Source organism: Giraffa tippelskirchi, chromosome 13 (genome assembly GCF_054371585.1).
Source record: "Giraffa tippelskirchi isolate mGirTip1 chromosome 13, T2T-mGirTip1v1.2.pri, whole genome shotgun sequence".
NCBI lineage: Eukaryota > Metazoa > Chordata > Mammalia > Artiodactyla > Giraffidae > Giraffa > Giraffa tippelskirchi.
This window is the reverse complement of record NC_137287.1, coordinates 62,104,664-62,119,547: the sequence shown is the minus strand read 5'-3', so window position 1 is coordinate 62,119,547 and position 14,884 is coordinate 62,104,664. Positions and strand designations below refer to the sequence as shown.

The 14,884-nt window shown below is 38.1% G+C and overlaps 1 protein-coding gene and 1 long non-coding RNA gene across 51 annotated transcripts in view; one reads left to right on the top strand and one right to left on the bottom strand.

Moving 5' to 3' along the window:
* CREM (cAMP responsive element modulator) overlaps nt 1-14,516 on the top strand; it is a 67,569-nt gene extending 53,053 nt beyond the window's left edge. For 12 of the 50 annotated variants that reach the window (XM_081554270.1, XM_081554278.1, XM_081554261.1 and 9 more), the window contains 3 exons: nt 5,606-5,641; nt 9,425-9,581; nt 13,769-14,516. In XM_081554270.1, the coding sequence (XP_081410396.1) occupies nt 5,606-5,641; nt 9,425-9,581; nt 13,769-13,913 (338 nt within the window). In that variant the 3' untranslated portion in view covers nt 13,914-14,516. Of the gene's footprint in view, nt 1-1,216; nt 1,327-1,881; nt 2,062-5,605; nt 5,724-9,424; nt 9,582-13,347 lie in introns of those variants that run through there. The other 38 variants (XM_081554284.1, XM_081554264.1, XM_081554294.1 and 35 more) reach the window with 16 other exon arrangements.
* LOC145531539 (uncharacterized) lies at nt 1,100-9,567 on the bottom strand. The gene is made up of 2 exons (XR_014072513.1): nt 9,451-9,567; nt 1,100-1,311 (listed from the first exon to the last, which is right to left on the bottom strand). It is a non-coding gene; the product is annotated as an uncharacterized LOC145531539 (long non-coding RNA).
* Nucleotides 14,517-14,884: the final 368 nt, after the last annotated feature.

Genomic DNA, 14,884 nt, shown 5'->3' with positions numbered 1-14,884 from the left:
CTCCATTGGTCTCCAGACTTTCTTTCCTAGTCAGGATGTTTTTAGTTTCTGTGCTTTGGAGAATTACTAGAACCATGGATCCTTCATCATGTTTTGCCTCCCAAGTGTCTGAATGTGAAGTCTCTGCCTTACTAGAAGTACTTCAGTGAATAAAGCAAGAAGGAGGTAGTGGAATGAATACCCTTTCACTGATGTAACATTGAATTGAATCCTAGTCCTACAGGGAATGGACTTTGTAAGCCCACTGATAAGGATACAAGATCAGTGACAGATCACTTATTTTTGTGCAGTAGAGATGTAAATCATTTTCTTCCCCAGGGCTGTAGTCTGTTTTTCTGTTGAACATGTGCCAATCTTTTGTCTAACTTTGTAATAGTTAAATTTCCAGAGTGATCCAGCTCTTCCTTTATTAAGTGATCCAAATAAAACTGGATGTATTTTTTAAATGTATGAGTAGTAATTGTGATTTATGAGTTTTTTAAACCACAAAATTCTTTTCAAGGGATTTTAATTGAGAAAAATAGCATATTAGACTGAGCCACATGAAATTGCTATTTTTATGGGCCAAAAAGGTTAACTATCAGCCAATTCATATGATTCAATCTAATTTTTCTGGAAGAATGTTATATAATACTTGCTACTTTTGGCAGAGTGAATTTTTAAAATTTCAGTATGTATTTCCTTCAAGTGAAATTAGCAAATTCTGTGTCATCCTATGAACAGCTGGATTTTATGATATTGTAGCAAATAAAAATGTATTAAGTCAACTAAGGTGGCTGGGTATTCCTTACCTGGTGTGTTTAGAAGCGTCAATGAAATACACTTCTGTGTGTTTCAAAGATTTTTCTGGGCTGATTGTCAGTTTCTTTTTTTAAATCTGTAAGTGCTTTTTATCTTTCTGTGAGTTACGAAAAATATTTAAGGTTTATGCCTACTTTGCTTACTTAGAAACATTGGACCTCACAATAATTAAAAGTAGCCCCATAAAAAACAGCCAGGTAACTAACTATTAATGCTAATGAGATGGTTTTTCGTGTGTTTTTTTTTGCCAGAGCCCAACTCGATTTTTATGTAAAAATGAGGAACTAGAACACTGAGATGATTTATTACAGGAAGGGTTTTAATAGGGTTTGGTTTCAGTGAGCTCGTGTGTGACAAAGCAAATTGATGGCAATGATAGGCTAGTGATGTCATTGTGATGTCAGTACTCCTACTCACTCCGCGCGAGCTTGCTGGTTTGGAACACTTTATGTGGACCCGCGGCAGGGGAAGCCAGGCGGTGCTGTATGCAGAAGCCCATCATGGCTGTAACTGGGGATGAAACAGGTAAGAATTTTAAAGAGGGATTTACATTCCGCAGAATTTTTTTTTAAAGTTTAGAAAAATTATTTAGGGACCTCTTGAGTATTTCCCAAAGTATCAACTTTCTCGTAGCTGAGAAGTAAGACGTTTCTTCTCATCTGTAACCGTATCTGCTCGGCACCCTGTGAAGGCATCTGAGTGTAGTTGTTTCTTTGCTCAGTATTGAGCTGCTTCCTTAGCCAAAGCGGTAAACCGCCGCCCCCCACCCCCAACGCCCCTTTCTCTCTCTCCATTTGCTCTACTAAAATAAGCTGTTGATTCATCTGCAACCTGTTGCAGATCCAGTGCAGCTGCGAGTGAAACACACATTCTGTTTGAGTTGTAAAAAAAAAAAAAAAGTCAAAGTCAGCTTCCGATTTTTTTCACGCTGTGTTCAAATGTAGCTGCAAAACAGAATAAGGAACCCAGCGCGTCAAGGGTGTTGGTGAGCCTGCCGTTCCTTCCGTCCTGTGGAAAACGGTCTGCTGCTCAGCTCACCGGGTTCAGAGGGCCGACGTCATTACATTTCCTGGAATCGGTGCAGCGGGGAGTGGAAAGTTAAACTGCAGGCGAGCTGCACGCTGACGTCAGTCCGAGTCACGCCGTAATTGACTCAGTTCTTTCCGCTCGGCCGCGCGCAGGTGGGGGTGGCCACCCTCCTCAACTGCGCCCTTAGCTCCCCGCTGGTCCCGTAAGCCTTGCCTTCACTTTGCGCCCCAGGTAAGTGTGTGCCCAGCGGGGCCAAGCGGCCTGCGCAGGTGCCTGGGGACGGAGCGCCCGCTCGCGCTCGGCCCGGGGAGTGCACGTCTTTGATTGGCCGCCCCCACCTACCCTACCCCCACCTTCACTTCTTCCCGGGGTTGATGCTCTCAGTTACAGGTAATGCTTGTGATTTAGTGACTTGCAGTTGAGTGCCAGACCCGTACTAAACTTGCAGTCCAATTTCTTAAGAAAGGGTGACTGTAAACACCTTTTAGCTGTTCCCTCGGTGGATCTCGCTCTCTTCCCGAAGGGAACATTCCATTGTCTTGAGCAAGTAAAGCCTGTGTTAAATTGTTTTTCTCAAAGAAGTTTTTGTGAGGTTTTGGAAGATTGCAGAAGCCCTCAGATGACAGGCTTATTGTAAGAGATAGATGGACTTAATCTCAAATACTGCATGTCATATGATTTTAGGACCAAAGGCATTTTTGTGCATGCATTTATTTTCTAAAAATCATTAGTTGGTGGGTCTTTCTTTACTAAGCCTTTAATTTCAATTTTCATGTCCAAACATGAGAAACAAATCATAGCAAAAAATAAAATTAAATGATTGGAGGATACCTAGAATATATTTAAACATTAAATTTTAAAGTAAAAATGTGCATACATTTTTAACCATTGCTTGTAAATAAGAGAACATTTATGTTTACAGAGTGAACATACTACTATCCTTGAAAAGATTTTTTTCTCACAGTTTTGCCCACAATGCTTATACCTGATTTACCCATTGCAATTTAAAATTTTCAGAATGCTGAAATTTTTAACATGTCAAACGTTTTTCACAAGACCTCATTGTGTCTTCAGAAATCATTATTTTTGGAAATCTGGTCAGTTCTCACAGAATCAGCTCTGTTTAAAATGCTATTTGAGAATGAAAAGCATATTTTATTTGCTTTTTTGAGGAGCTCCCAAAACACAGGATTTAAGGGGCCTTTTGAAGGCAGTAGTGCAGCTTTGGGCCCCACCTTTGGACTCCCAGTTTCACCCCCTCTCCATCCGGATTTCAAAGGGATGGATGGAGCTGGATCTTTTGACTTGCCAACTTTTTGACCATGTGTGCTAAGTCTCTTCAGTTGTGTCTGACTCTTTGTGACCCTATGGACTATGGACCCCCAGGCTTCTCTGTCCATGGGATTCTCCAGGCAAGGATACTGGAGTGGGTTGCTATTCCTTCCTCCAGGGGATCATCCCCACCCAGTTTTGACCACGATGCACATTTTACATCATGCTGCAGTAGACTTTGTGTGTGTGTGTTTATATAAAACAAATACATTTATATAAAACCAGTTTCAAAAATAGTGCTTACGCTCTGTGATATACTTGTGTATTCTATTCTTTTTTTAATGCTGTTCTTGACCCATGAAACTAATGAATTACTTATAGTCTACAACTTATAGTTTGAAAAGCTTATCTAGACCAAAGTCAGGCTCCAGAATAATGACTGGCCTGGAAAAAGTTTTAGGAAGATTTGCTTATAGGATCATGGAATTGAATGTGAGAGTGAATATCCATGGTTTATAGAATTATATTATTGATTCTGTTGGTTATATTTTAAATTTTTATCAGAAATACTTTTTGTCATAGTATTCAGCCTGGACTTCTGAATTGTTAAAAAGTTATAACTTACTCAAATTTGGAAAACAGTATCTTAATTAATATTTGATGCATGAGAATGAGCATACATTTCACCTTTGTGAAAAGGGGCTGCTGGAAAAGGTTTTAGTTTGGAGATTTTCACATGAAAAAATGTTTTGGATCAGGTTGTAACTGCGTGGAAGGTATACAGATATTGCCATTGTGTTATTTCCACACTGTTTTTGAAAAAACATTTTAATGAAATATAATTTTGGATGCTTGTTTCACTTTGCCCAGTTTTATATGCCTATATGAATATGTTGCCTAATAAAATAATTGTGATGATACTTTGCATTTATGTAAACTTAAAAAAAATCACTTACTGTTACAAATAAACAAATACAAATGTGGCAAGTGCTATAAGAAAGCTGGCACAGCATGAGAGACCACGAGAAGCAGGTAACAGGATTAAGGGATCAGGAAAATCCCCATTGAGGAAACTATATTTAAATAGGTGAGAGGAAAAGCACTTCCCATGCCTTGTCATTGAGGTACTGACTGCAGATGATATTACTCTTATTTGCATCTAACTGAACAGGGATCAGCTCACAGAGTTAGCAAGCTATGAACCCATTTGGATTTTCAGACTCCTTGTTGGGTCCTGTTCACACCATACCACGTTGCTTTTTTCTAGAATATTTATTATTACTCTTCTAGGATGATAGAGTATATATTTGCTATTGTATAGAACTTTAAATTTTGATATTCATAATTTCATCTTTTACATAGACTTTTTTTTTTACTTGAATAGTTTTACTTAATAAACAATTCAGGAAGGTCCTTTATGAGTAACTTAAAAAATTGTACTGGCTCAATTCTATGGGGTCTATGTGTTACAGTAATTATAACAAATTTGAAAGTGTTCAGTATTTAGTTACATTTACATAGGATTTCATTTACCTGGGAAAAGTGGGGGGCAGTGGAGGAGGGGAAGTTTTGGATGCTGTGAGACACCAGGCGAGGACAAGCCTGGTCTGGGCATTTTGAGTCCTGGTGTGGTGGCAGGGAAGAAGGGGACCAGAAAAGAAAAATGAGGATGTTGTTGGTTTGCTGGAGTCAGGGCAAGCAACCCCTGCTAACCAGTATGACTACTAAGTCACCTCCATTCCTTGCATTTCTCCAGTGTGTTTGGGAGTAGCCACATAGAGCAACATGACACATGAAGGTAGGAGCCGTATGCAGAAAAAAAGATCTTTATTCAGCTAATGTGCTCAGAGAATTCAATAAACAAATAAATAAGCAAGTAATGTCACCATCACTAGGGGTGTTGATGAATCATTTCACTTTGGAAGCTGTCAAGTAAGGCGTTTGGCTGGGTTTCCTCTTTCCTTTGTTAGGAAGAAAGAAGCACCTCTGACTTGTGGGATTTTCCGTTTTCTTATTACCAGGCCAATGAGACTGTACCATCTGTTTACCTGTGATTCTTCACCTTTGAGGCTCTCTTTTAAATGATTATACACCTTAAGAAAGATGTTTTCTATTATTGTTTAATAATTTATTCTCTAAAGGGATAGAATATATAGTAGAAATTTTTATAGTAGAAATTTTTAAAGTTTTTTAAGAGGCATATTTTTTTAAAAGCAAAATAAGTAATAAGAGCCCCACATTTCAGCCATTTCTATTACCCAGGTTTGTTAGAAGGGAAGCTCCAGCAGGAAATATATTTATGGTTGTTATATGCCTTTGAACTAATATATACAGTATAAGCATAATCTGGAATATTGTCTTTCAGAACTTAAGGAAGGGAAGAGGAAGGGAACTAACATTTGCTGAAAATCTACCATGTGACAGGCACTGTGCTAGACACTTTGACATACATTACAGGGTTTATTGTGAGTATTAAATGAGACCATGTATCCCCATTTTACAGATGAGGAAACTGAACTTGCCCCAAGTCACATGGCTGGTAAGTGGCAGAGCTGACTAGAACCCAAACTCCAAGCCCCATGCGTTTTCTGCTGTACCGCGTTTAAAGCTTGCGAAGAGAGGTATGAAGTTACTGACCAGAACTGAGAGTTCTAGGAATTTTCTTTCTCATGAAATATTGATGCTAAACCTCAACATTTCTTTTTTTCATGTCAGGAGTTAGATGGTTGGAATCGCACTATAAGTAGAACTTCTCTACTTCTATAATGCCAGGTTAGATGACTACTATCTAAGGGAAGACCGAAGAAATAATGCCTTTTTATCAAGAAGTCTGAATAAACACATGGCACCTTATCGAGCTTTCCATGGCTTAGTGTTAAAGACTTAGCTATAATAACAATAGCTTATTATGGTCTTATAATCGTAATATTGCTTACTTTAGACATTCTGAATGACATTGGGCTTTTGCAAAACCCTAGGAAGTTCAAAATTTACTCCGTGTGGTGCACATGTAAACTCACTGGGCACTCATAATATCAAAGACCAAGCTAGACTCTAGGGGATACCAAGGTAAAAAAGATGTCTCTGACTTGTCTTTAAAGTTTGCACCCTTAGAATAAAATTAGTGTATCAATATCTTTTTCTTGTTTTTCTTTGATCATGAGTTTAAAGCCCCCACAGATGGTCTACTTATTTTCAGAAATAATGTGTACAGTGAAATTCTAGAATAAAAAATAATTTGGGCACTTTTAGTAGTTAGAAGGAATAGGAATTGGCCTTTGTAAGAATCCATGGATCAGAGTATGACATCGAAGAATGTAGTAGGTTTCTTTCAACTGTGATCCTCAACATCTAACCTGCTTTAAATCACCACTTAATCACTTCATTGAAAACTAAAGCTAAGACAAAAACTTTGATAACTTGTTTCAAAAACAAAACTTTTTGACATTTGGATTTCCTTAACACAAAAGATTCTCTTTGTCCATATTAACATGAGTAACAAGATCATATTTAAATATATGGAATTCATCCTTTGATCCTTATTCAGTAACCATTAGACATTAGAATAGCACCATCATATAGATTATTTGGGATGTTATAGGAATTGATGCTAAGTCCTACTAATTTACATTAATTCCTATTTCTGGCTTGAACTAATGCACTGCAGGGTGATTTTTTGTTGAAGGAAATAGAATGAATATATTCTAGGTCTGAAAAATTGTAATAAAACCTAGTTTTGTTAGCCAATAATCTAGAACTAATACATCCAAATACAACATTCCTTTCCAAGGTATCATTTTAAAGCTGTATTTTTTCCTGAGCTGTTGCTCAAAATGTTTTAAGAATACTTCTTTAAAAAGTGCCGCTGTTCTTCATGGTGCCAAGTTTGGCCCTTGGAGGGTAGTTTCAGCTTTTGGAAACAGGCACAAGTTCAGAACCATTTCTGGCTTTAAGACCAGTGAATGAACTTTATTTTTTCACCTGCAAAATATTCCTCCCCCTACCCCTTTTCCTTTTTTAAAAAATGGATACTCTTTAACTTTTTTATATCATATAATCAGTCTGCTGTAACTTACAGTACCAAAAATAGCAGATATACACAAAACTAGAGCAAGCATCCTGAACCCCTCTGTACCTTGCTGTTAATTTTTATTGCACTCTTTGTGAGCAGTGTTTGGCCAGAACAACCCTAGACCAAGGTCTGCATCCTTGCCGCCTGCAAATGTCAGCACAGCGACGACACATGAACTTCTCATTCGTCACAGGCCATTGTTCCAATTTTAGAAAGCCTCTGTGGCCTCCAGCTGTTCTATTGTTTAACCTTTATTAACCCATAACCACCTTCCCCTGATGTGAGTACAGAGAAAGGAGACAACTGTGTTGTTCTGTGCGCCATTCTAGTTCCCCTGGCAATATGATTTGAAGTTTTTCTAAAAAATCTTTAGGAAGTTAACAGTTTACAACTGATTTTTTAAAATATCTTCTTAAATAATTTCAAAATATTTCAAAAATTTTTTTGCAACATATAATAAGACATCTGTGTACACAATGTTTTAAATAGTCACAAAAATAAATTTAGGATTTTTCCCAAGTTTACTAATATTAAATTTTGCTAGTGATTGTTATATCTATCACAGTTACTGTTTATCACGATTGTTTATTAAATTATATACAGAAGGGAGAAATTTATAAGTGGTGGTTTTGTTAATCTTACAAAGACCTTGTTATCTTCGCTCAAAGCCATATTTTTATTCTTTCACCTAATTTTCAAGCCCTAGAGGGAAAAAAAACCCTGGTATATATCCAAAAGAAGCACATAGATCATTTTTGATGAACCTTTTAAACTGGTTGGCTATTTTAAGTGATAATATTCCACTTTACTGAAAAAGTCTTTGTCTCCCTTTTGGGCTTTTGGGTAAAATTTTGTTTCTTACTCAATGGGTATAATACATGTCAATGACACATAGTGATGATGCCTTTCATATTTTGATTGGCACTAGGTTCAGACCAATTTTTATAGAACTTGATAACTTTTTAAACCTTTCTTGCATTTAACTTTGAGAGAGCACGCATTTTGTAATATCTCATCAACATGTCAATTAACTATGGACCATTCATTCTCAAAGTTGAAAAGTTGGTGTTAAAAAAATGTTTCATGACTTAAATCCATCTGTCCTTTCTAGGAAGCTGTGTTTATGGCAGTGGATAGACAAATTTTGAAATTAGGACACTTTGAGGACTTTTAGTATTCAGTCTGAATACTAAATATTTGAATCTATCATTTAGCTATGATTATACTATAATTAGAAAATGTGTTTTAAAAAATGATTGCTTAGAAATGTGTTATTATTCTAAGGAACCTAGGAAAGATAAAAATTATTATTCCGCAGAGAAACCAGTTTTAAGTAGAGCTTTCCTGTTCTTATTTTGTTCTTGTTTTTAAGCTGAAAATACAGTAAGCTAGTATTTTCCTTCCAGCACCCCAGTCAGTCATCATCTGTTAATAACACTTGCACTTAAAGATTTTCAGGAACTGTTTCAGGTATGATGTAGGCTATGGGAAAATCTCTTCACTGTGCTATTCAAAGAATACAGACGTTCTGCTTAAGTAAAATTCTTGCAGTGGTGTGCTAGGGCCAGCTCCCACTGGTTTGCTGGTATCAATGATTACATTTTCAGGATTTTTATGAACTGATTGCAAAAACAGCCATCAGTAAAAATTAGATGTATTGATAATACACATACACTTAACAAATAAATTACATTAATAAATACTTAAAACTCATCCTTTCTAATAATTATGTCCATGATCTTGAGGTTATTTACATCTGTTTTGTCTGCATGGTGTGCCCCTTACACTACATCTAGTGAAGTCACACTGGTAGCTTGAAACTGGCCATGGTGAAAGTGTTCACATCCTGGGATTTGATCAACACTACAGACCAGGGCTTTTTTTTCCCTCCTGGATAGCTTGTGGTTAAATATGTATCAGTACACCACTGATTTTAGGCTAAATGAACTGTCAATTCAAAAGCCTCCCTACTTTAGCCTTTGATTTAAAAAAAAAAAAAAACCTTTCTAAAAAGTGTTAGGGCATTTTTCTATTAAATGTATAGACCATCCTGAGTATCATTGTTCCAAATGCTCATGGGATCCTTCATACCTAAGATTTCTATAATGCCCTGAACAGTCATCTTAAATATTGGCAAGATCACCTCTCACAACATGTAGAAAGAAGTTTGTTATTTCCAGGTCAACTTTATATAACATATATCAAGTGGGGGATTGTTTATATGACTTGTGCCATTTTGTTTCATTGCAGCTGCCACTGGCGACATGCCGACTTACCAGATCCGAGCTCCGACTACTGCTTTGCCACAGGGAGTGGTGATGGCTGCCTCCCCCGGAAGCCTGCACAGTCCCCAGCAGCTAGCAGAGGAAGCGACACGCAAACGGGAGCTGAGGCTAATGAAAAACAGGTAAGGCGTTTCATTAGAAACTGCGGCCACCTAGGGGACATATCATTTACTGCTTGTCCTCAGTCAGCTATTTCTCCCACGTTACGTGTTCTGTGGCATTTTGTGTCGACGCCTGCTCTGCTTGTGCTCATAGGTAAATTTTCATATCAGAGCCATGAAACTCTTTCATCAGCTGAGGTACATCCCCCTGTGTTGTAGGGTGATATCTAAATGATACATTAAATTTTTAAAATGATAACAAGGATTTTATTACAAATAAAGATTCGTTTTATACTTGGTATTTACTTTGTGAAATAGGTAATAAGTAATTTTTAGCTTCTTAGCAACTATACTCAATAAAAATTAATTTAAAATAATCATTATTTTAAAAAATTATCATTTGTCAATTAGTATGATCAATATAATTATCATTATTATGAAATAAGACATTCAGATACAATGAAAACCTTAGAAAATGGTTCAATGATGACAATGAAGTACTTCTATACTTTATACAAAAAGAGTGAAATAAAATGATTATCTGACTTGTTTTTATTTATTTTTAATTGGAGAATAATTGTTTTACAATACTGTGTTGGTTTCTGCCGTACATCAGCATGAATCAGCCATACGCATACATATGTCCCCTTCCTCTTGAACCTTCTTCCCACCTCCCACCCCATCCCACCCCATCCCACTCCTCTGACTTGTTAAATAAAGATCCTGTAAAAAAAAAAAAGCTTCTTTATGAGCAAAATAAATCTGAGTGTGAGTTCAGAATTTTCTAAGTCTTTTACATGTAGTTTTCTATCCATTTTGTAACTTCGTTTTTTTCTCTATTATACCAAAGTACAGTCTATTCTGAAAAATTCTAGCTGAGTGCAGGGACAAAGCAAGAGGAAGAATTAAAATTGCCCACAGCCCCACCACGTAGAGACACCTCCTTTAGTACATATACTTCTAGTTCCCTCTCTCATTTTCTCACATGTTCTTGCACATTTCCTTGGCTAGAAATAACTGAGACAGTCCCTAGGTGCAAGGAATTCTGAAAAGGGTCTATTTTAGCTTCCAGATTTCAGTTTCAGAGCAGGACAAGAGAAAAGCAGATGACAAATGGCTATTCGGTTGCTCAGTATCTGTTGAGCAAGTTTTCAATGCTTGTTTTCTACCATTTCTTTAACTCGCAGGCACAAAGCTTTCACATGAGAATAGGTCTAGTTATTCTCCTTACTTTTCATGGGCTTCCCTGGTGGCTCAGACCATAAGGAATCTGCCTGCAAAGCAGGAGACCTGGGTTCGATCCCTGGGTCAGGAAGATACTCTGGAGAAGGCAATGGTTACCCACTCCAGTATTTGTGCCTGGGAAATCCCATAGACAGAGGAGCCTGGTGGGCCACAGTCCATGGGGTTGCAAAGAGTCAGACATGACTGAGCGTACACACACACACATACATTCTCCTTACTTTACAGATGAGCAGCTGAGGTTCAGAGAGGTCAGGTAACAAGCTGGCTAAGATCACACAGCCCAAACTGCACGGAACCTGGAACTGCATTCAGGTTGTCTTTACCCAGAGCCCACACAGCACTAACACTGAGCTCCCCTGCAGGAGACCTTGGTGTCAGTTGCACACTTAGGTGTGTGGCCTTACAGAAAGAGTTAAAATTATCCATAGCCCCACCACATGTAAAAGGCCTGTTACACATTCTCTCTTTAAAAAGACTAAATTCTTTGGCTGGCATTCATAATAGATACTTAATTGTATTTCTACCAGTCCCACGATGGTTTTTATTTCTTTAACAAGCTTGTCAGCTTTTCCTCTTTGCTGTGTATTTCTTCTCCACGCCAAGGATATCTTCAGACAAATGCAAGACCTGAAAGCTGAGCTAACTATTAATAGAAGAAACAGGTGTTTTCCATAGCTGAGACAACTTAGGAATGTACCACCTACTGGTATGACCGTCCAGAGCTTTGTGCCTAGAACATTTTGACTCTGGTAACACGCATGCAGACGCACGAAACATGAAGTACGGATATTTCACTAGAAATAGTCCTGTGCCTAGAACATTTTGACTCTGGTAACATGCAGGCAGACACATGAAACACAAAGTATGGATATTTCCCTAGAAATAGTCCACCTTGGTAAATAAAACTTGAAAAATTAGACATCCCACGACACTGCTCTTCAATATTTAAAATTTCATTTCATAGTAACTTGCTTTATAAAATGACTATTTTCCTTCCTGATCTAGAATTTTATATGATGATTTAATCATGAAAAGCTTGGTATTCAGAAACGTGTTTTCATTTCTTTGTGAAAGAGTTGAATTATGTTCCCAAACTGCCAAGTGTGATTGGAGTTATTCTTGACTTTGCCATGTGAATCATTTAGATTAACTTAATCTGTGTTTATCAGATTGGGCTCACTTTTACACTGTTAATTTTTTTGTTAACCATTTGAGAAGTCCGAGAACATCTTAAATTCACAGGGTGACGCATTGTTCTCAGCTAGGCAGTAAGGCTTGATCTCTTCCTGCAGTTCATTGGGATTTCAAGGTCTCTCTTCTGCTGACCCTTACTTCCCACAGAGAAAACACAGATCACCAGTTGTTAGTGAGCGTCAACTACCCCCAAACATAAAACAGAATCGGCCAAGTGTGTTGCACACGTCAGTCCTAGTTCAGCATTGCAGCAGAGGTAACTGGCATTACAGTAGCTGGTGATTAGACATTCGACACAACTTTTGTTTATATATTTGAATTATCTGTTTCAACATAGGCTTTTTGATACGATGAGTACCTGAAAGGCAGTTCTTCTCAAGGGAATGCTCCAAAATAAAGCTGTGATCAAAGGGTATCTTCTGCAGAGGAGTTAAATGATGTGGTTGCCACCTCCTCCCTCCCTGAAAAAAAAAAAAAAGAAGAAGAGAAAATGTTGGCTGTGTCCATTGTTTTTTGGTGGGGTTATGCATGAAAATGACTAACTTGGCTCTGGGTTCATTTGTATGTGTTGCTTTGGCTGCTGGTCTGGTCTTCCTTTGAGCATGTCTGCACTGCTTTCAATCCTGGTTTGCAGATGAATGTCTCATGTCCTTTCCATGATTTCTGTCATGGCATTCTCACATTTCCAGGTTTAAGTTGTCTGAATTACTGAGGGTTGTATTCTGTACCCTTTCTTCTCTCCTTTAATTTTCAAAAGCCGAGTCCCTTTCATTTTGGTTTATGAAAATGTGCATGACCTGTTATTCTTATCTGTGTTGTTTTTCCAGCCAATAAATTGTTGCTTGCCATCCCAATTGATTTTGTCTTAACTGAGATTTAGTCTTGAAGAATGAAAACCTCCCATACTGAGGTTTAAGGTTGCTGAGGATTAATTTTTCTAACCATTTTTGATCAAAGTTAACTCATGATGGAACATGTGGCTTTTGGTGGACAAAGCTAATTAAGAGAATTGAACAGATCTGTAATTTTTTTTTTTTTTTTTTTATAAATTCATGTGGGGATGTGTTCCTATTATTTCGGTTACTGAAAACCTTTCTGGTCCCTGTGACCCAGGGCCACGTGCCCTAAGGAAACACCTTGTACCACAGATGCCGGGCTAGTTGTTGTCACTCTGCCATCACTCCTGCTGGCTGAGGGTGACCACACACCCAGGCACGTGCTTGGTCACAGCTGTCGTGCAGCTCTGTCCAGACCTGACCGAGGACTGCCTGGTGGTTGAGCCCGGGGGGCCACTCTGGACTGCGCTGAGAGGTTGTTCCCCTTGTCACTTGCCTTGTGTTGGTTCCAGGGAAGCTGCCCGGGAGTGTCGCAGGAAGAAGAAAGAATATGTCAAGTGTCTTGAAAACCGCGTGGCTGTGCTTGAAAACCAAAACAAGACCCTCATTGAGGAACTCAAGGCCCTCAAAGATCTTTATTGCCATAAAGCAGAGTAACTGTCTTTGACTCGGACCTTGTTTGCTCTGAACTCTAATCAAGGCAGGAGGTGCAGCCATGCTACTAATTGCCATGCGGAATGACTTGTGGAAGGGACCCCAGTGACCCTTGAGAACCCAGTTTGTCTTTAGTGTTTGAAATTGAATGAGACCTCTTGTCCCAGGATGGGGAACGCAACCATGATCACACTTCCCAAGCCTCCTTCAGCCTCCTTGTCAGTAGCATGCATGCGAAAAAATGTTTTGTTTGCCCTTTTGCTTTCTATTTTCTTTCAGGGAAGCTGCTAAAGAATGTCGACGTCGAAAGAAAGAATATGTCAAGTGTCTGGAGAGTCGAGTCGCGGTGCTGGAAGTTCAAAACAAGAAGCTTATAGAGGAACTGGAAACCTTGAAAGACATTTGCTCTCCCAAAACAGATTAGTAGAAATATTTAACTATGAACTGATTACAACCTGTACAGTTGCTTTTGAAGGCAATACAATATATAGCCGGCAAGAATTATGGCTTTTTTTTTCTCCTTTGTATCATTCAGCGTATTTTCTAATCTCTAACATTCCCAAACTGCTGCAGTATACGTAGTTAACTCTTAGCTGTAACTTCAATTTTTTTTTAAAAGAGACAAACTATAAAAAAAAGTCTGTAACACATTCTTAAAATGCAATATTTGTAAGACTTGTTCCAATGCCACATATTTGCAGTTTCCAATCTCTGTGTCATGAATAGTGTCCTATGCAATAAAAATTTTTTGCAGATCTTTAAAAATCGTTTTAGGAAAGGGTGATCAAAGATAAATGCATCCAGCAGTACAATAAAAATAAACCACAAAAAAATACCTCAGGAGAGAATGGAAAGAAAGAAGGAATGGAAAGAATCTAGTGACATGCCTATATGAAAATAATAGCCTATAAATGAATTTATGGCATTTGCAGATTTTTATATTGGTTGCTTTGTAAAGAAAATATTGTATTGCTGTCCTTGAATGCCAGAGTTGATGACAGTTTTTAATAGAACCATGTTGGTTACATTTTGTAGTGTTTGGTGCTCTTTTAACTATCCGAACATTGACTACAGTTTTTACTCTATGGTGTAATATAAAAGATCTTGCAGAAGCTTTTAGTGTCGGTTTGCTCTTAAGGTGATGAAAGGTGACACATATTTTAATACCTGTGCTGAGTTACAAGTTTGAATTGTATTTGGAGACCTTCACGGGCTCCACTGCCAATTGCCACAGTGGGCCATGTTTTCTGCCACGTGTTCTTTCTGCTGTCGTCTCAGAAACCCAGCCCCAGGGCTTAGATACAGCAGAGTAGCTCTGAGAGATTCAGCTGGTGTGACGGACTAGGCCTCTCTGCTGCTGCTGCTAAGTCGCTTCAGTCGTGTCCGACTCTGTGC